This window comes from Corapipo altera, unplaced genomic scaffold (genome assembly GCF_003945725.1).
Source record: "Corapipo altera isolate COAL_440 unplaced genomic scaffold, ASM394572v1 62, whole genome shotgun sequence".
NCBI classification, from domain to species: Eukaryota; Metazoa; Chordata; class Aves; order Passeriformes; family Pipridae; genus Corapipo; species Corapipo altera.
In genome coordinates this window covers 4,063,931-4,083,789 of record NW_020884894.1, presented here as the reverse complement: position 1 = coordinate 4,083,789, position 19,859 = coordinate 4,063,931, and the positions used below count along the sequence as shown (strand labels likewise).

The 19,859-nt window shown below is 41.3% G+C and overlaps 1 protein-coding gene across 12 annotated transcripts in view; it reads left to right on the top strand.

The window, feature by feature from the left end:
* The first annotated feature begins 9,142 nt into the window (after nt 1-9,142).
* NFAT5 (nuclear factor of activated T cells 5) overlaps nt 9,143-19,859 on the top strand; it is a 37,800-nt gene continuing 27,083 nt past the window's right edge. For 6 of the 12 annotated variants that reach the window (XM_027647051.1, XM_027647053.1, XM_027647048.1 and 3 more), the window contains exon 1: nt 9,143-9,263. In XM_027647051.1, the coding sequence (XP_027502852.1) occupies nt 9,206-9,263 (58 nt within the window). In that variant the 5' untranslated portion in view covers nt 9,143-9,205. Of the gene's footprint in view, nt 9,264-14,807; nt 19,434-19,859 lie in introns of those variants that run through there. The other 6 variants (XM_027647057.1, XM_027647056.1, XM_027647055.1 and 3 more) reach the window with 5 other exon arrangements.

Here is a 19,859-nt window from a genome sequence, read left to right as displayed (position 1 = left end):
GCTCTGTAATCCTGCAGTTTTCCAGCACAGGCAGCACTGTGGCATCTGCCTTTCCCTACACACGCGTGAAGCCTGTTGGTTTAGGGGTTGCTGCTTTTGTCTGAAGCCAGGGGGAACTGGAAGGAAGATTTTCTGTTTGGCTGTGTAAAACATCCTTGTGTACACTGCAGTTCCTTTGAAAAGCTGCCACTGTTGCTGTAGCAGCAATCCAGCCCTGCCAGGGCTGACAATAACAGGAGCGCTGGCGGGAAGACCTGCTTCCAGTCTTTGCTCCGCATCGGCAGATACGCTGGGGATGCCTGGCAGGTGGAGGGAATAGTGCTCTGTAGTTTGTTCCCTCTGTCCAGTGAAGGTGACAGACCATCTGGGAGCTGTGTGGAATACCATGGGCAGTTGTGTGGAATACCATGGAGGGTTAGACAGAACACGTAAATGTCTCCAGGAACAGAAGGAATTAGCTTCTATGTGTTTTAGCTTGCATACTCAATTTGAACTGTGTCCTGTGTTTAGTCATATTTTGAGACATACTCAAAAATAGGACATGAAAGCAATGTTTTAGTAAGTGTTACCTGTAGGATTGGGTAAGATAGATTGGACTGGTAGCCTCAGGAGTTATGCTCTTACTACGACACAGCTTCTACTCTTGCAAAAATAGGAGTAATCAGACCAGTAACTCTGTAAAATGTGTTAGGGTGTCTGTATGAAGACTGTTTAGTAGTGTCTGCTGTCCTCCTGCTCAGCCTCACTATGTATGGGCTGCTCCTTGCTCTCTGGCTTTTGCCATGCAGTTACACAACGAGTGTCACAGAATCCCAGACTGGTTTGGGTTGGAAGGGACCTCAAAGCTCATCCAGTCCCACCCCCTGCCCTGGGCAGGGACACCTGCCACTATCCCAGGTTGCTCCAAGCCTCATCCAACCTGGCCTTGGACACTTCTAGAAACAGGACATTCACAGCTTCTCTGGGCAACCTGTACCAGGGCCTCACCACCCTCACAGGGAAAGATTCCTTCCCAATATCCCATGTAAATCTGTATCCTTAGGGGTTAGTGGGATTTAGCAGTCCTGCATTAACGGTTGGTCTTGAAGATCTTAAAGGTCTATTCTAACCTTAGTGATTCTGTGATTCTGTATTTTATCTGTTCTATGTAAGCTCAAGCAGGGTCTTCCCCTTATGCTCCGTGGGAAACCTCGACCTGTTTTCGGGGATGTTTGTTTCCTTTTCCCTGCTGCCGAGCACATGATGGTAAATCTAGTGAAGTTGCAAAGATTTTAGGAAATGCAGGAGCTATGATAGTCTGTAATATGTCCTAAATCTTCTTGACAGATACAGAACAAAAGCTGATCTACTCTTTGTTGTGTGTTCCTTCTTTCAAATCTTTTTTTGTCACTTTATAATATAAAATGTCTGCTTTAAGCAGAGCTGCTATGGCCTGCAGTTGGGGTGGGTGACTCTCACTTCTGCAAGTGAGAGTTTGGATCTCCTACGGAGTACTCAGAAAAGCCAACCAAACAAAAAAAAACAGGAAAAAGCCCAAACCCCAACAACAACAAATCCGCCGCACTGGAGTAGGAAGTGCTTTAGTGGTCACTGACCCGTCTGGGCTGTGCCTGTCTCAGTCTGTTTCTGTTCTGGTTTATGCACTGGACTCTCTGTCTCTTGTAGTTGCCTTTCTCAGACTCTCAGAGCTTCCTCTGTTGAGCTTCTTACTGAATCCTTGTTATCCTGCTTTGGCTTCCATCCGCACGGTCCCTGTGCCAGCCCCGCTACCGACCTTGCCATCTCAGGGGGCAGCAGTCCCTGAGTGTTCCATGGGCTGGGGACAAGCTCCTTTCACTTTCACAGCAGTACAGGTGTGTGATCTAAGAGGAGCTGTAGGAGTGGTTTTGGCTGCTCACTCAAAGACAAAAAGGCACTGCACTGTCATATTTTCACTGCAGGATTTACTCCAGTGGATCCTGAGGTTACTTCTCCCCGTTTAGCCTTGAGGAAGCAAGAGCAGTCACCACTGGGAGATGTGGACTCTAGTGGTTCTGATGCATGTTGGAGTTGAGGATGGTCTAAATTTTCCAAAGCATATCCTTAATTCTGTGAGGATATTGGGAAGAAATTCTTCTCTCTGAGGGTGGTGAGGCCCTGGCACAGGTTGCCCAGAGCAACTGTGGCTGCCCCATCCCTGGAAGTGTCCAAGGCCAGGTTGGACGAGGTTTGGAGTAACCTGGTCTAGTGGAAGATGACTCTGCCCATGGCAGGGGGTGGAACTGGATGAGCTTTGAGGTCCCTTCCAACCCAAACCATTCCAGGATTGTACAGTTCTCTGAACTCTCTGTGCTGTGATAATCAAACTTAGTCAATGCTGTTCCTGGGGTCTGCAGGAGGACCTGTTTGTGTTGGATGTATGGAGGGAGCCTGGGGAGGGTGAAGAACTGGAGGGTTCAGCTGGCTCTTACAGGTCCTTCCTGATGGGTGAAATAATTTGCTTCGAAGTCTTCCCACCCCCAAGCTTTTGTATGCAGAAAACTCCACCAGGGTCAGGTGACACCAACATTTTTAAACAAAGTGAGGCTTTGTTTACATGTTGAATATTTAGAGCTCCCTGTCCCCCCCATCCTTCTTTAAAAACTCTTGTGAACTAAGCTATTGTCGTGGATTTGGTGGCCTACAATAAACTCAGCCACTAAACTGCGGTGTTTATCATGGACTTCTGAGTGGAACAGAACTTCAAGATAAACAGATAAACCAACCACAAGGTCTTCTGGCAGAGGCCTGGATTTTTTAGGCATAGAGTAGATTCTGGTTTTAGCATCTCTTACCCACAAAAGTTTCTGAAAGATTTTAAGTCGTGTATAGTTTAAATGCAGCTGTCTTTGGAGTGAGGAGTGACAGTCAGGCTCTCAGCTGACATTTGGAACCTTGGTAATACAGGTTTAGCCCAAAACTGTGTCTTAGATTAGCATCATAGCAAGTTTATATATGCATGTGGGTGCTCTGAACCTGAATCTGCATCCCTAACTGGGGAGTATGGACACCATTATTTTTTACTTTATAGTTTCTTCAATTTGCTGAGCACTTGTGCTTCCCTCCACTTCCCTGACCTCCCCCTGTGTAGCAGAGGCTACTTGCTGCTTCATGATTTCTAATTGTTTTTTAATCTTAGTTCCATATAAACAACTCTCTTGGCCTGTTTGCTTGCTTGTTTTTTTGATCAGCTTAGCGTACATCATTAGAAGAGATTTCTGCTCGGATGCCACCAGCTGATTAGAGGAGCACACCAAGGTTTTGTGTAATCTCTGGTGTGACTGTCATGTGCTGCAGCAAGGAAATGGCTTTGGAAGAAGCAGCCAAATCTGTGCGGGTATTAAACCATGTTGAGGAGACGAGTATCAGTGGGGATCAAATGGGCAGCCATTCAGTACAGGGAGCTTATTAAAAGACGAGGATTAACTTTGCTGCTGTTCATGAGGTCATGGAAGTGGTAAGGGATTTCCAGGATGTACCTTCCCTTAAAGGCAAAAAAATCCCAGCAGCAGGTGAAAGATGCCCTATCTCTGCCTCTGCTGCTGATAATTTGGATGGTTCTCATTGTCCCTCATGTATTGATTGTGCTCTGCACATGATTTCCTTGGAGCAGGAAACCTGTCCTTACCTGTTATTCCAGGGGTGGGGATTGAAGGTGTGCTGCTGGAGGAGCACCTGGCATTAGAGGGGTGAAGTCCCTGGAGCAGATCACCATGGTGGAACAGGCACAGATGGGCTGGAGCAGAGCCAGGGCTGATTCCAATGACCTCCTCAAGGCTGGGCTTGGGGAACAACCTGGAGAAGTGGCATTGAAGTGGGGCTGGGGCTGCAGCCAGGTCCCCCTGTATTTCTTATGGTCTCATTTGCCTGCAGGTCAGGGCAGACTTTTCCATCAGGTTTGTGACTTGGCTTCCATGCTTGAAAGTTCTGGGTAACAGGGCTTTGCTTCAGGTACAGAATAGCAACACAGGGAAGTCTTTGGTGTATCTAAAGAAAATTCTATAATGTTTAGGGCATTTAGAGGTACTGGCAAAGTGAGGATGTCAGTATTCCTCGTGGATGGGCCTGCTGTTGCTTTTAAACATTGGAAATGGGTATTCTCTGCTGTTGTCTGTGTTCTCAGTGTCACCAGGTGCTGAGTTACAAGCAGCAGCAATTTGGTCAACCAACCAGAAGCATCTCAAATTAATTTGCATCACAGAAGTTTGAGGACAGACAAGTTCCGTAAGGCCCTGAACCAGTTCTAGTCCTACCACAGCACAGGTTAACAGGGCACTAAATTACTAGAAATCACAGTTTTTTAATCTGTACAGCTGAAATTTCTGTGTAGATGCAAGCAGAGAGTCATTGAGGAGTCATGACAGGTGGGTGGCTCAGAAGAACCTTGCAGGTGCTGCTTGTGAGGGAATAGTGGATCCTTGTGTATGTGGTTTGCTGTAATGCTATTAGAAGTGAGAGTACTCTCCATGGTGGGAATCCTTCCTCTGTGGGAAAAGCAGGGCTTTCTTTGGGACTTGTCCAAGCTGCAGACTCCTCATAAAATCTTACAGTTGTCTCCGCACCCCAAACAGGAAGCAGTTGTATCATGTTCCCTTTGCTCCCAAAAGCTTAACTGCTCTGTTCCTAAAAATAAATGGAATCACAGCATCCTAATAAGTGAGGAGGAATGTGATGTTGCAGGTCACAAGGTGTGGTGTGTTTCTGAAAGGTCCTGTTATGCTGTGAGGATGAGGAAGGGGTAGGAATTTCAGTGGTGGTAGAGACGGGGGAAGACCAAAGCGCTCGAATTTTGGTGTGGGCCCAGATGTCTGTAACTCAGCCTGGTTAGGCTGTGTGTAGAAATCCAGAAACATTCCTATCAAAGTGCAACTGTGTGTGTGCACTAAGGAGAAGTGAGTAAAACAGGAGGAGGGAGAGCTTGTGTAACTTGGCCATCGTGAACCACTGGCCTTTTGCACTCGCATTGCAGTATCACCACATCAACCTCACCTCCTGTTTTTTGTACCTTCTCAGCATTATTTTTCCTAAATCTTTCCAAGGCCTCTCCTCTCTCCTCCAAAGACAGAGCTTCTGTCATCAGCTGCTGGGACTGAGCCAGATCCATGTTGATCCAAGGATATATTTTGTGTGGATGGATGGCCATGTGTCCAGGCCTGCCATAGACACCTTATGTGCAGTTGATTTAACTTAAAATGAACCGATTTCAGAGATTCAGGAAATAGTTTGGATTGGAAAGGATTTAAACCTCATCTTGTCCCACCCCCTGCCATAGGCAGGGACACCTTCTACTGTCCCAGGTTGCTCCAAGCCCCATCCAGCCTGGCCTTGGACACTTCCAGGGATGGGGCAGCCACATTTGCTCTGGGCAACCTGTGCCAGGGCCTCGCCACCCTCACAGGGAAGGATTTCTTCCTAAAATTTCTTCATTATTTTTTATTAATATATAAATTCTGAATGTTTTGTGCAGGTTCAAGCAGTATACAACAAAATCCTGTCTTCCTCAGATGTCAGGTGCTGTGGTGTCGGATCCTGATTGATGTTTGGTGCAGTTCTGGTCCGTATAACCATGTGAAATAGAATTTTCTGGACTGTCAGTGTAACTGGCAGGAAGATCAAAGTTCCAAGCAGCTGATCTCAGATGAGAGATTATGGGGGCAGGATAATCGGATAAAGGGCAGTTGAAGAAATTTGACACTTAAAATACTTTTTGTAAATCTGCTGTCCCCATGTGTCCTTGAGTTCAGGAGCAGAATTTGCAAAGCTGGGCTTGTCTAAGTGAGATAATTTGAGGAAAGATAGGAGATTTGGAAGTTTACTGTAGATAGGATGTCTAATAACTGATTACCTAAGTGCACGTGAGGGTTTGTGTGAGGAAATGAGTGTGTGGGACTCCTGGCTGATCATTAGTGTTTTCTTATCTTGTTTATATTTCATAATAACACCAATCCTGAAACACGTGTTCCTCGATTCCTTTGTGAAGAAAGAAAATGTGATTAGGGAAGATGTTGAGTATAAGTGGAGCTACTTCCAGAAAAAAACCCCAGAAACTTGAGCTCAACTAATCTATTTGTCAGGGGAATTTAAATCAGCAATAAATTACAAGACATTTAGTGCTGTCAGACAGCTGAAACTTCCCTCGTTGATTCAACACTGGCTGCTGAAAGCAGGAATTCTGTCTGCGCCTTTTTTTTTCTTGCTAATTATGTAGAAATACGTAATGATACTGAAATGCTATTTTTGCCTTTCAATGTAATACTGCATTTCCATAGCAACCTTTCCCTTTAGTGGGTGTTTTCCACATAAATCAACGTAAAGTTATAGCAGGAAGTTTCAGATAGTGTTGGGTTGTGTGCACATGTGTGTAAAACGTGGTGATGGAGGGGAGCTGAGCAATGGCTTCAGCTTTTAAATCCAGTGTCAGACGGGGAAGGAGCTGTATCCTCTGGGGAAGAATTAGTTTCCTTGCGACAACTCTCATGTTTCTGGAATTTGTCAGTTTTTGCTTTAATGCTATTTATAGTGCAGCATATATAAACATTGGCCTGTGTTTAGGTGAAAACACAAAGTTTCATTTGAAGTCTGATGTGTGTAGAGCAGGTTTGTGGCTGCAAGAGTTCTTAAAGGTACCCAGGCACTTGGGATTCCTCAGGGAAGTGTTGAAAACCAGTTCAGTAAAGATGTGTTTTAGGCTGTGAAGCTCCATCTGTTCTGAGAAAAGCCAGGAGAGTCGTTTTTCTTCTGAAAGTTTGGATTTGACCATAAGCTTCTGTTATTTGTTCACAGATTCATGGAATAGTTTGAGTTGGAAGGGACCTCAAAGCTCATCCAGTCCTACCCCCTGCCCTGGGCAGGGACACCTTCTGCTATCCCAGGTTACTCCAAGCCCCGTCCAACCTGGTCTTGGACACTTCCAGGGACGGGGCAGCCACATTTGCTCTGGGCAACCTGTGCCAGGGCCTCAACACCCTCACAGGAAGAATTTCTTCCGATCTAACTGCCCTCTGGCAGTGGGAAGCCATTCCCCCTTGTCCTGTCCCTCCAGGCCCTTGTCTCAAGTCCCTTTCCAGCTCTCTTGTAGCCTGTTTAGGCATTGGAAGATCCCTCTGGAGTCTTCTTTACTCCAGGCTGGACATTCCCGGCTCTCCCAGCCTGGCTTCAGAGCAGAGGGGCTCCAGCCCCTGGAGTACCTCCATGGGCTCCTCTGGCCTTGCTCCAACAACTCCATGTCTTCCCCATTCTGTCTTTAATCGCATGGTTTTGATCTCTTTTCCTCCTCATGTGTTACCCAGGAGACTTAAAGTTCCCTCCTAAGAACTTGCACCATCCTCTCGTATTTACAGCCCCCAAGGTTAGTTCCAGCCTCTTGTGCAGGTGTAGGGCTCAGCTCCAGCTTTAGCTGTGCTCTCCAGGTGTATCAGGATAAAAGCTGGGTGTCGTAGTTTAGTCCATGTTTCAAGTAACTTGGTGTTTATCAATGAAGCATGAAATTAAAGATTTGCTCTTAATGGTCTTGTGATCTTTGGGAATGTGCTTCAGTTCTAATGCTGGCTTTTCCTTCCCTCCCTCTTTATCATATTGTTGGAATTATTCACAAAGATTAGAATTGTGGATTACTGCAAAAGTCATGTGTTCCCTGAGAAAAAAATATTCTGTGGGTGTTTTGGATCTGAGCATCCCTTTAAAGCAAAAAGCTTGACAGAACTTTCGTCACTTGGAGAGTTAAAAATAAATTTCTTAAACAAAAAAAATCCCCAAGAGCCAGCCCAAAGAGAAAAGATCACAATTACCTAGTAACTTGGGATTTGGAAAGGAGCTTTTGTAATCAATACCAAATATTTTATGGGTCATGACAGAATGATGGTGATGAGCAACTCACTTTTCAAAGATGGTTTCTTGAGGGGAAAGGAATGGAAGTATATGTATATGTTCAGTTTATATACAAAATACAAAGGTTTCTTTAGTTACACGCACACACACACACACACTGTTGAAATCCCTTATTTTGGGGCCCCTCACTAAACATTGTGAGTAGCAGCAGCCCCGAATACCTGTCTGTGATTTTACTCCCCTCCTGCGGGCTGTAGTGCCAGTGCCAACCTGAGTAAAGGCCAGGGCTTTGTACAACCAGGGGTTGTACAAACTGCTGCACTCATGTCTGAGGAAATGCTAATGCAGCTGCTCTTCATAGTAAAAAGTGTGAACAAGTGTTCCTGGGTGTGTATCTGCCTGGACTTTGTCTTATGTGTCTCATTTTTTACCTCCTAATGCAGTTAAAGCTTTTTAGTCAACTCTGTGACTTTTCTAATTTTTACAGAATTGCTGAAAAAATTACAAATATATTTTACTTTAGGATCAATTGAGTATAATTGTTGCTTTGTAAGGGGGGAAAAAAGCCTTCAAAAACTGAGCTTTCCGTATCTGTTTCAAGCACCTAAATAATATTTATAAGAATTTCCTATAAAGGAGAAGTGGGGCAGTGTTAGATGGGTTGTTGGGAAGAAATCCTTCCCTGTGAGGGTGATGAGGCCTTGGCACAGGTTGCCCAGAGGAACTGTGGCTGCCCCATCCCTGGAAGTGTCCAAGGCCAGGTTGGACAAGGTTTTGGAGCAACCTGGGATAGTGGCAGGTGTCCCTGCCCATGACAGGAGTTGGGACTGGATAAACTTTGAGATCCCTTCCAACCCAAACCATTCTGGGATTCTAAGACTTTATAGGCTATTCTGGGGATGATGGTGCTAAATTAGGCTTTTTTCCTTTGGATGTCAGTTGCACAGTTGGAATTCTGAGAGCAGGTTTGTCTGTGATTCTCACATGATGTGCTGTACATGCCCTCAGCCCCTTCATTCTGGGTGAGAACAGTTTCTGTGGAAGTTCATGAATTATTTCTTTGTTTGAACAAGTTTGTGTCCTTTGTTTCAGTCTTGAGAATGTGTGTCTTAATGTTTATTTTCTGAAATAACTGTTTTCCATGCTGTCAAGGTTTCCAAATGCTTAATGTAACTTTTTCCAAAGGTTCTGAAAGGGTTGGGTTGTGGTTCGTATCTTTTAGGCAAAAACATTATTTCTTTTCTTGTACTGAACGCAAATAACTTTTTGATTAAATCCTCTTTGTTCAACAGAATCTGTCTATGACCTTCTCCCAAAGGAGCTGCAGTTACCACCTTCCAGAGAAACATCCATAGCATCCATGAGCCAAACAAGCGGTGGCGAGGCAGGTTCGCCGCCTCCAGCTGTAGTTGCTGCTGGTAAGGACTCTCCTTTATTCTGATGTTTTCTTAAGGTTTGTAACGTTCTGGCCAACATGAACAGTGCTGGCAAAGTTTTGAGTGTAAAAAAGAGCTTGTGGAGAAGTAACAGAGTTCATTCTAGGAGGATTTAGGTGATACAGTTAAACTGGGTGATCAGAATTACCAGGTATTTTATGTAAATGGTTGCTGTGGTTTTTTATATACATCTTCATAAGAAATAAGTTGCTGCTGCTCTGTTATGCCACACGGGCTGTTAACTCCTAGAATGCACTCTGTCTTCCGAGGGGATGAATCCCTGTTTGGAACTAAGGCAGAATGCTTAGTAAAAGTGAATTCTAGGTAGGATAAAAATGGAATGGGAGATGACATTTTGGGCCATGAAGCTTTTACCAAAAGCAAAGGAGGAAGAAAGGTCATGTTCTCCTTTGGGGCCTGAGGAAGTGTAGTATTTGAACTCCTTTAACACACAGCTCTAGTGTGATGTGTTACATTATATCCTCATGTATTTGAGGATTTTGTATGTCAGCTGGAACTGCTGTAAACTGGTCAGTTTAGTTTTTTCCTAATTGACAATATATAAAAATAAGGCATGACCTTTTAATCTTTCTCTTACTCCCAGCCATGTTTTAGACTTTAAAGACTCTCACTGATCTTCATTAAACACAAAAAAGTGAGGGTTTAAGGACAAAGATCTGATTTGAGATGTTAGCCTCAGTGCTGGTTTGCATCTGGAATTCTTCTCATTATCTTGTATATATTAGTAAATTTCTGTGCATTGAGGAAAAAATTCCATTTTTCTCCCTATAGGTGCATCTTTTTTTTTTTTTTTTTTTTCATAATTTGATCCCCATATTTCTTACAAGGTCATGTTCCACTTTCCTAATTGGCCTGAAATTGTTTCTTTAGAGAAAAATGTCTGTTTTTAAGATAAGGATTCAGATAGCTGCATTATTCCTTTTTCTCTCTCTCTCTCTGAGTTCATATGCATTAAATGTTTGTGTGAGAATGTTTCCCAGATTTGCATGGTCCAGGAATCCTGATCAGAACCTGAAGTGGTTGTAGACTTGTCAGAGAAACTTTACAGCACTGCTCACCATTCATGTTTTGCCAGACCTCTCCTGAGAGAACCTGTGGATTTAACTGTGCACAGTGGAACTTGGTCATTGAAAGAATTTCATGGTTTATTATATTGAAAGGATTTGATGTTTTTATATCACTTATTAAAAAAGTAATTTGGACATGTATTTCTAAAACCAAGATGCTTAATGATGGGTTTGGTTCACAGACAGCAGCAACCAAATCTTGTAGAATCACCTATCTTAAAAACAAGTGAAGAAAAAACCCCACAAACCCTGTTACACTATAAATCCACAGACAGACCTGAACTGCTAATTAATTCTGTATCTAACAGAAAAGACTTAAAAACTTGAATGGAACTAAATGTCTGTTACCTCCAGGTATTTAGTGTCTGCTAACAGCCAGTCCAGCCCCTTTAAAAAAATTAAGAAAAACTTAGATGTGTTTGGGTTAAACTGCAGCACAAGAGCAAAAAAATGGAAACATTAGTGTTGAGGTGTTTTGTTAACCCTGAAAGGAGCCCTGCTTGTTCTCCTACAAGGACTTTTCAGTGTCAGAGACTATGTTGGTTCACAAAGACTGAGCTTTGTGAGGTGGGGATGTTCAACCTGAAGAAGAGAAGGCTCCAGGGAGACCTTAGAGCCCCTTCCAGTGCCTAAAGGGGCTCCAAGAGAGCTGGGGAGGGACTTTGGAGCCAGTGAAGTTCCTGAGTGCATTAAAATCTGGATCAGAAGCATTAAGCACAAGCAACTACACTTCTCCAAATTGTTAAAATTGTGATTAGAACCCCCGACCAACCTGACAAAACCCCAGACAGAGCAAAGACTAGTTCTGTTTTCAGTGCTGATGACACTGCCCACTAAGCGAGGGCCACATTGAATGTGGCAGTGTTTGTGCTGTGTTCTTGCTGTAGCTGTACCGTGTTTGTAGATAAAAGGGTGTTTCCCTGTTTTCTTTATTGTTTTAGGATTTCTTCAGTGTCTTTGAAAAGTTGCCACCGCTTTTTCAAGCCCTGCCACCATGTCTCGAGTAGTAACAAGAGGTCTGGCTGGGCTGGGCTCTGATTTCTTAACAGGAAAATCAGCCCAGGCTTTGTGCATGCCTAGTGATTATACAGGGAAACAAATATATATTTTACATTCATATTTTAAGAGTGACTATTCATTTGCATGCACCAAGTGCTTACTTTTAGACTGTAGGCAGATTTTTGAGGAGCTGACACTGTAAAGGAACAGGGTGAGGAGGAAGGACTTTGGCAACCTGGTGTTCTGTATCTGAAATATTTCCCTTGTCTTGTGTAAGTCTTTCTGGTTTTAATTTTTATGTCAGCTCTTAATTTGCTCTAAGACCTCCTTTTTTGGGAAATGGGAGGGAAATGATAGTTCAGTCTCCACAGTGTTGTAGGTAATCTCATGTAGTCATTTTTAAAAGAAAAGAAAGAAAAGGCTAATTGGAACTGCAGGCTGCAGTGTGTGTAGAAATCATTTCCAGATATGATTACTCTGGATAATGAGAGAATTCTGTGACAGAGAATGATCCAAAGTGGTGAGAGCTTTTTACTATTCCCGTAGTAGTTAACACAGTTTGTTCTCTGCTTCCCAAAACACAGAGTAAGGCAATATCTGGCTGAAATTCAGCTTACTCAAGGCTTTTCTGTCACCTTGCTTTGGGATTTTTGCCCATATAAACTGCATTATAGGTGAGAAATACTGCTGCAGTTAAGTCCTGGTTTTTTTGGAGGAGCAGGATGGGCTGCTTTTAGCAGTGATGACCTCGCAGGGACAGACTTCTGGTTCTTCTTCCATTTGGAAATTTGTTTTGTGATTTACAGAACAGTTGTAAGAGTATGAAAATGGAATGTTGCTGATTGGATTTTCATTAATTGTTAATAGATGTATATCTCCTATTCATTAATCCAGACAAAAGAGGTGTTACCCACTCTGAATATCAAACAGGCAAGTGTAATTTCTTAGAACTCTGGGATTTTGAGCTGCTGTCTCAAGCTTTTAATTCTGTCGTTCTTCTGGAAAGCAGAAGGAAGGGAAAGGATCTGCTTTTACCTCTGGAAACTGTTCTCTGTGCTCACTACTTGAATTACAAGTGTCTTTGTTCAGGGGACAGGAAAAGAAGGATTTTGCCTGGTGCAGTGGCATAAACACATTAAATATGAATCATCTTCCAGACTCTTGAATTGCATGAGGGTGTCATGCTGAGAAATGTCATTGTAAGCTGTGCCTGGAGATCTCTTACATGAAATAAATGTGCCTGAAGCTTTCCTCATGCTTCTGCAGAGTGTGAGCTCCATTTGCAAGGAGGGATGTTTGAGTCTCTTCAGTTGGTTCGGAAAGGTTGAACAATTTTTAGGTGTTGATCAAGACACATTGAACCTCCAAATGCTTAAAATTCACTCTGCTAAATTAAGTCCTTTCTCAAAGGACTGGTAGGTAACACCTGATTCTTGTGTTTTGGGAATGATCAGGAGTATTTTTGACCATATTCTTTAAACAAGTGTTGCTTTTCCATCTTTTATCTCCAGTACCAGGAATGCTCAAACCTTCTGAAACTCAATGAACTGTTACAGAAACTCCCTTCCTGCTCCTCGTCCCTTGTTCTTCCTGCAGTAAATCTTGGAATGAGCTGCTTCAGTTTGTTGATCTCTCAAACTGCTCTTCATTTCCCACAGAGGCAAATATGTATATATTTCCATATTTTTTGTATTGCTCTTTATTTTCCAGTTCCTAATCTGCAGTGGTTTTCTCCAGAGTGGTGTTCTTGCTGTAGCAAAAGGGGAACAGATTTTATGCCACTGAAATGTAATGTATTTACTGTTTTTTTTTTTTTTTTTGCATTCTTCACATTGGGATACAGTTAATCTGTGATGTAGTGAGGTTTTCTGGCTCTCAAACATCCGTGGTTGTATCCTTGGAGAATATTAGGTAAATGATAAAGCTTTGCCTTTTTTTTCATCAATTCCATGCTTTTTTTTATGCTGCTTCTTAATTAAAGGGACAATCTGCTTGTCCCAAACAGATGTAATTGGCTTTTTTGATCAGAGTTGTTACTGCAGTATTGCCATTAGCACTTTTGGTTATTTTAATTATGAAAATAAGGCTTTACTTCTCAATTGCTACTGTAGAGATATGGGTAAGGTTACCTGAATCATCTCTGGGGTGGACACTGGGTGCTAAACACTCATATTTTCTGCTGCCAAAATAAGGCTTTTTCATCATTCTCAAACTAAAGATTCTAATAAAGCCTCAAAATGGAGATGGGTTTGTTTTGGTTTGGTTTTCCCTGAGTGGCTAGAGCCAGGCTTCTTCATTTTTATTTTTAATGAAAATATTTTGTCCATTTATCATCCTTCCTGGTGTCATTAGTCAGTTTTTCCTGTTGATGCAGAGATAATGACCAGAGATTTCAAAGGGGATCTCAGTGCTGGTACCAATTCTGTTATCCTGGCCTTGTGATTGCTCGTTGTAAACAAATGAGCAGAAAAAAATATTCTTCTTTGTAGTTGGTCTCCAATGCCTGTAAAAACTTCCATTTCTTTGTAGGCTTTTCTCTTCCTCTTCCTACCGCCCTCCCAGTTGGAAATGCCTTCCTGTCATTTCCTAGGAGGATGTCTTCCAGGGATTTCTGTCTGCAGCTTCAGCCATGGCTCAGATACTTCTCTCTTACAGAATGAATTTCAACCAGACTTTAATGCTTGTTAAAAGCTCATCTTCCTGGTGCTGTGCATTGGTTTAAGTGTTTCTCCTGGAAGGACCATGTCAGGAGAGGTTGGGCTGCGATTAGGTTCAGCTCAGGGGAGTGGAAAGGTTCCTTCATCATGCCAAAGGGTCTTCTGGTGACAAGTCATAGCTGGGAAATGCCAAAGAAAAAGTTTTGCTTTCTGTTTCCATTTCGTGGAAACTCTTTAGACATGTTATCTGCAATTCAGCTAGAATGTTCTAGTTGTGTGGAGTTGTCTGTTAAGTGCATTCCTACTCTACCAGCTTCCTTAGAATTCCATATAAAGGATTGTATCAGTGTACATGTCTAGTTCATATCTTCTTCCTAAATTAAGATAATTTTCAGTCTTCCTGCATTTCAAATAGTCAGTAAACCCAATTTTCCAGAACTGCTCAATCAAACACAAGTTGTTACATTATTCCGAGAGATTTTTTTACAATTTCTTGCATTAAATGGCTCCTGTAATTAGGTCAGAAAGACTTGAGAACTACTTCCTGACAAGAGAATTCCCCGTTCCTTAAGGAATAGTTGAAAACCAAGACTGTGAGGGGCAAGAACAATCCTCTTTAGCTACCTCTGTGCTGTAGCAGTACTGAAGGTGTTGTGAACACCGTAAGGAGTTCTGAATTTCTTAGGGAAAAAAACCCCACCCTGTATTTAAAAGATAAAATAGTCTGTTTCTTAAATTGAGGTTCTTTGCTAGATCCATCAATCCTGACTTCCTCATACAGGGTACAGTTGGGGAGGGAGCTGATGAGTGACGGGTAGAGCTTGGAGAGCAGCTGAGATTCCCAGAGTTCTGCCTGCTTGGAATCAACCTTTTAGCTTTGAGTGGGAAGGATCTAAGATCCGTGGAATCGGTGTGTGTGAGCCACTAACAAAAGTTCTACTTAGATACCTAAACTTGAGTGTTAATTGAATAACGGGAGTAATTTATAACAAAACCATTGATTAATGTATTTACCCAAAGTATAATAAATACACTGCTTGGGTCAGCATGGGAATGTAAAGGGGAATTTACACTGTGGGGCTTAATGTAAATTAAATTAACCTACCTATCTTGAATCTGAGTGTGTTTAATAACTGGTGAATTGGATTGCTTTATGATATTTGCTGGGATGCTAGTTTTTTTCTCTATTAATACACTTAACTTGCATTCTAGCTTCGCCATTCAGAGACAGGCATCGAGTGGTGGGTTGTGTGACAGTGTCTGTCAATAGTGAAGACAAATAGTGCCAGAGACACTTAACCCATCCAATCTCACCCAGGGTATAGGTCGGTCTTGTTTTCAGACTTCTTCATAAGTCTCTTTTCTTTCTTTCCTTTTTTTTTTTTTTTATTATTTTTAATTTTTTTTGTTTTATTTCTGAATAGTGGATTGATACTGATTTGAAACTAAAGTTTTTGGAAAAAGTTTTTGACATGACATCAGTAATACAAGAAGAAGAAAAGTAGAACCCCAAGTTTGGCATGTGAGGTGTTGAAAGCAGGTTTGCAGCCACTTTGTAAGTTCTGGGTTTTACCTTTAAAACCTTTGACAACACAAGGGTTGGTGGTGGAAATTTTGCACAGTTTCCTTCTGGATTTGCCCTGAAATTGTTCTTCTGTATCTAGGGGTTCAAATAAACCAATTAACATACAAAATCTCATCAAGAAAATGATGTGTTGGATAAATTAATACATTTATTAAAAGTTGTACTTCACATATTAAACTTATACACCACCTAATTCTCACCCTGGGGTGAGTTTTCATTTTGGACACTTGTTTTCTGCACAGAGTGTAGGGGATTACGTGGGATGCAGGGGAGGCCCTGAGAGAAAAATTTGTTCTTTAATGGCTTTTTGCTTGTCCTGGCTGTCCAAGCACAGGTGGCTGAAAAACTTGTGAAACCAGAAATATCTCCAGTTTATTTGCCTTTGCAATTTTGAACTCTCCAGCCTGGGAAATTACGTACCTTTGCAATTAAAAAAAAAAAAGGTCATCAGGACACTGTTTGTTTCTTTTTGAGGACTTGATAATCCTTGTTGTATTTAAGGATATTTGAAAAAAATGAACAAGGATTTCAGGATTGGCTCTACAGAAATGTTACCTAAAAAGACTCTCTCAGTGCCAAGTAGTGATTTTTTTTTTCTCTCCTGCCTTTCAGACCTTTTTCTTAGAGGCTGAATGCCTTGTTTGTCTTCACAAGAGAGTAGGATATGGAAAATCTGTCATTGCCTTAGTTGCTAATGCAGGAGGTAAAAAATTTTTGTTTTATGGTACTGGAAGGAAAAGCCTGCCCTGGTTTCCTCACAGGGAGCAAACCTCTTTACTATGTGTTCCCTTAGTTTTAGGCCTGATATTCTGCCTCTTTTAGGGAGAAAAAGCTTGTAGGACAGGCAATAAAATCTGAATTACTTATTTCAGTTCCCTTACGTGTTACAGTGAGGCAACAAAGAGATTCAGGAGGTTTAGTTTCAACGGTGATCACAGTTGCTCTAATGTGAAATATTCCTTTCTCTCATTTTTTATTGAAAAAAGGAAAATACCCACTTTGTAATGCTGGTGAACATTCCATTTCTAATCCTGAGGCTGCACATTTGCCATGACAAGCACTTGGCTTCTCTTCAGTGTTGTTACTCTGAAAGCAAGTTTGATTTTAAGGCTGTGTTAAATTAAATATATTCAGTCTTCTATTGCAAAATGTACCTACTCATCTAAAAACCGTATATATCTTTGACATTGCACACACTGTTAAATTGCAAATAAAAGAGCCACCTGTAACAATTCCCATTAATATGTGTCTAAAGAAAGTAAAATAACAGGAGCGCTCAAAGTGTGTGGCAAAGGTGTGTGTGTACGCTCTCACCTTTTAAATCAACACCAGCTAAGTTAGAATAACTGAGGTTTTTTTTTCTCCCAAGAAATCTCCATTGGGTGTCAGATTCAAATGTCCCTGGCTTTGGAATAAAATGAGAGAACGAAATGGGAGCCATGTAAAATACAGTTAATTCATTACAGCAACTTGGTGAATTCTTATTTGATTGACCCAATTTATTTATTAGTTCAAAGGAAGATGAGTTGGCTCAAGGCCTGCAGACTGAGAAAACATAGATTTCATTATGTTTCTTAGTATTTGCATAACTTAAAATGTTACCGAAGAAATTACTAATTTATCCCCCAAACAGATTTTAAATTTGTGTCTTTGACTGTTCCAATACAGCCAGTTTATCCCATTTGCTGTAATATTTATCATACTTTCTTATATATATATTTGCTTGTTTTAACTGAGGATACAGCGACCTGTACATTCTTTAAAACACTTGCATACTGATGGCTGGTAATGGCAGTACTTTGTTATATAAGGCTAAAGAGAGGTTTTTTTTTCATTACTGCTTAATTTGGGATTATTTCCGTAATCTAATTTTGTTATTCCACAGGGATGTCTCTGGTAAATGGAGGAGAGTGTAACCAATTTATAATGGACAATATTTATTTAATTTTAAAAAGTATAAAAACCCACATACACATATTCATACATATAAATTCTTCTTAGCTTCTAGGGAAAAAGAAAGGATGAGAAACTGTTTTGGAGAGGGACAGTGAATGGTAACACCTTCAGTATTGCACAGTGCTGCACCCTAAAACAGCACTGCCATCACGAGCTCTTTTAGCTTTGTGCTCGAAAACGTTTTATTTAGTGATGTATCTATTTTTTTCCCTAGGAGAGTGAGGGAAAAGTGCAATCCTGGCCAGGAGATGCATTGAAGCACTTGCTGAGCGGGGTGAGCTCAGTGCTTGCTGTGCCTGTTCCCTGCAGAACATGTTCTGGTTCTCTTTGAAGGTGTCAATGATGAATGGAAACTAATTCAATTTACCAAAACAAACATCCCCAATAGCAACGGGCTTTCTCAACTCAAAGTGGCTGCAAATCAGCTCCTAAATATTGTCACTGAAATGAATATCTAGATTTAATAGTTCTTGCCAATCCTATAACTGTTTTTGAAAGAAGCATTGCATTAATGCATGATATAGAAAGGAGAAATTTGCCTTTAAATTGGAATGCAAAGTGACTGACTTGTCCAATTTCAGCCACTGTATTTGCCAAAGAACGAACTGGGAAATGGAACTGGTATCATTCAGCTGCTCCTGGTTCACTGGGAGGTTTGGGGAAGGTGATAAAAGCAGAATAGTTTATTGATAAACTGTAATGGCCATTAAATTTGACAGTCTGAAGTGATGTAGCTTTGCTGTTACATTCATTTAGCACAGAAAAGCTGTAAAAAAACCAGTAATAGTTTAAAAATTCTTTATCATCAGTCATTGATACCACCAGTAATTCCAAGTAGGTGGATTAATGGTAAGGTTGTCTGAGTTTTACTGTTAACTAAATATATATTGTGGCTGAAAATACTTTATTCTGCTACTTTTAACTAGGTAAAATGGGATAAAATAGTCTGACTGTCCCTAAACCTTTTAGACTTGGGAGTTTAACATAATATTTTGGATTTTAAAAAAATCCCATGCAGCAAAAAGGAAAACATCATATTCTTCTTAATGATAGGGATTACCTGCCTGACAGCAGTAGCTAGCTGAACAAACACATTGTATAATTAGGTATATATTTAATGTACAATGTGTTCCAAAATTAGGTTATTTCAGTGGTTCTGGTTTATCAGGTGTGGGCAGCAGTGCAGAAATACATAAACCAGGATGATCTTCCCCCAGGAAGCTGAAATCTGACTATAAAATTCAGTTCAGTTATTCCTCAGTGAGCTACAGGTGATTGAAATAAATAAATAAATAAAGCCCTACATTTGCCCATCCTGCTTCCTCTGGAATGTTTAACCCATGTATTCAGCTGATTTGTCCATTAAAATTCTTCCTTGGCAGCAGTTATGGTATTCTCCAGAAATCTTCAGGGGTTTGTTTTAATAATATTGATGTTTCTAAACCAGATTGAGCTGTGAGACCTCTGGAGACTTCACACGGTGTTGGAAATCTCCTGCTTAATAGGAATTTTTCAGAGGTCTGTCCCAAGCTGTCTCTGTGTAAGGGACTGTAAAGTCTGAGAGAAATCAGTCTCAGTGACTGGAAAAGTCAAATTACAGAAATTCCCTGTCCTTGGATCAATGCGTCACCAACACAGATGTTTCAGCCCTGTTTTGAACCTTCACGATCCACAGCTCACTCATAGTGACTGATACCAGTTCCATTTTACCTACCAACTCAGTTGATTTTATATTTTATTTCTCATTTATGATGGAATAATCAGCAGCTCTTTTTCTCATTTATTTTCTCATATTTTTATTCCAGGATTTGCCTCTGAAGCAGGGAGTGTCTGCATTAAAAATGACCTGTAGTTCTCTGCTTCATAGGTTAGAAACTTATTTTAATATTTTGTGGCTAAGCACAGTCCCGTCTTTTTCAAAAAAAAAAAAATTAAAAATTTCCAACAATAAATGGTTTAATTGGCATTGAATGTGGATTTATAAGCATTTTGCTTTGGGGCTATTTTAGATGAAATGGCTTCTACACCAATAATTAGTCCAGCTGAGGCGATGAAAGCTCTGTTTACTCGCAGCCATTTGTATGAATTAACATTAAGTCATAAAAATTTGATTACAGTGGATCGTGCTAAGACTCGTTTGGACATTTCCAAAGTATTGGCTAGGCTGTGTTGCTTTAAGCACTTCCATTCTAAAACGTAACCAAATTCCAAACATTTCTTGGGGGAAAGCAATCGGTTCCTAAATCACCTTGATTTCTCTGGGACTGCTATAGCCAGCACAGCCCCCGCCGCG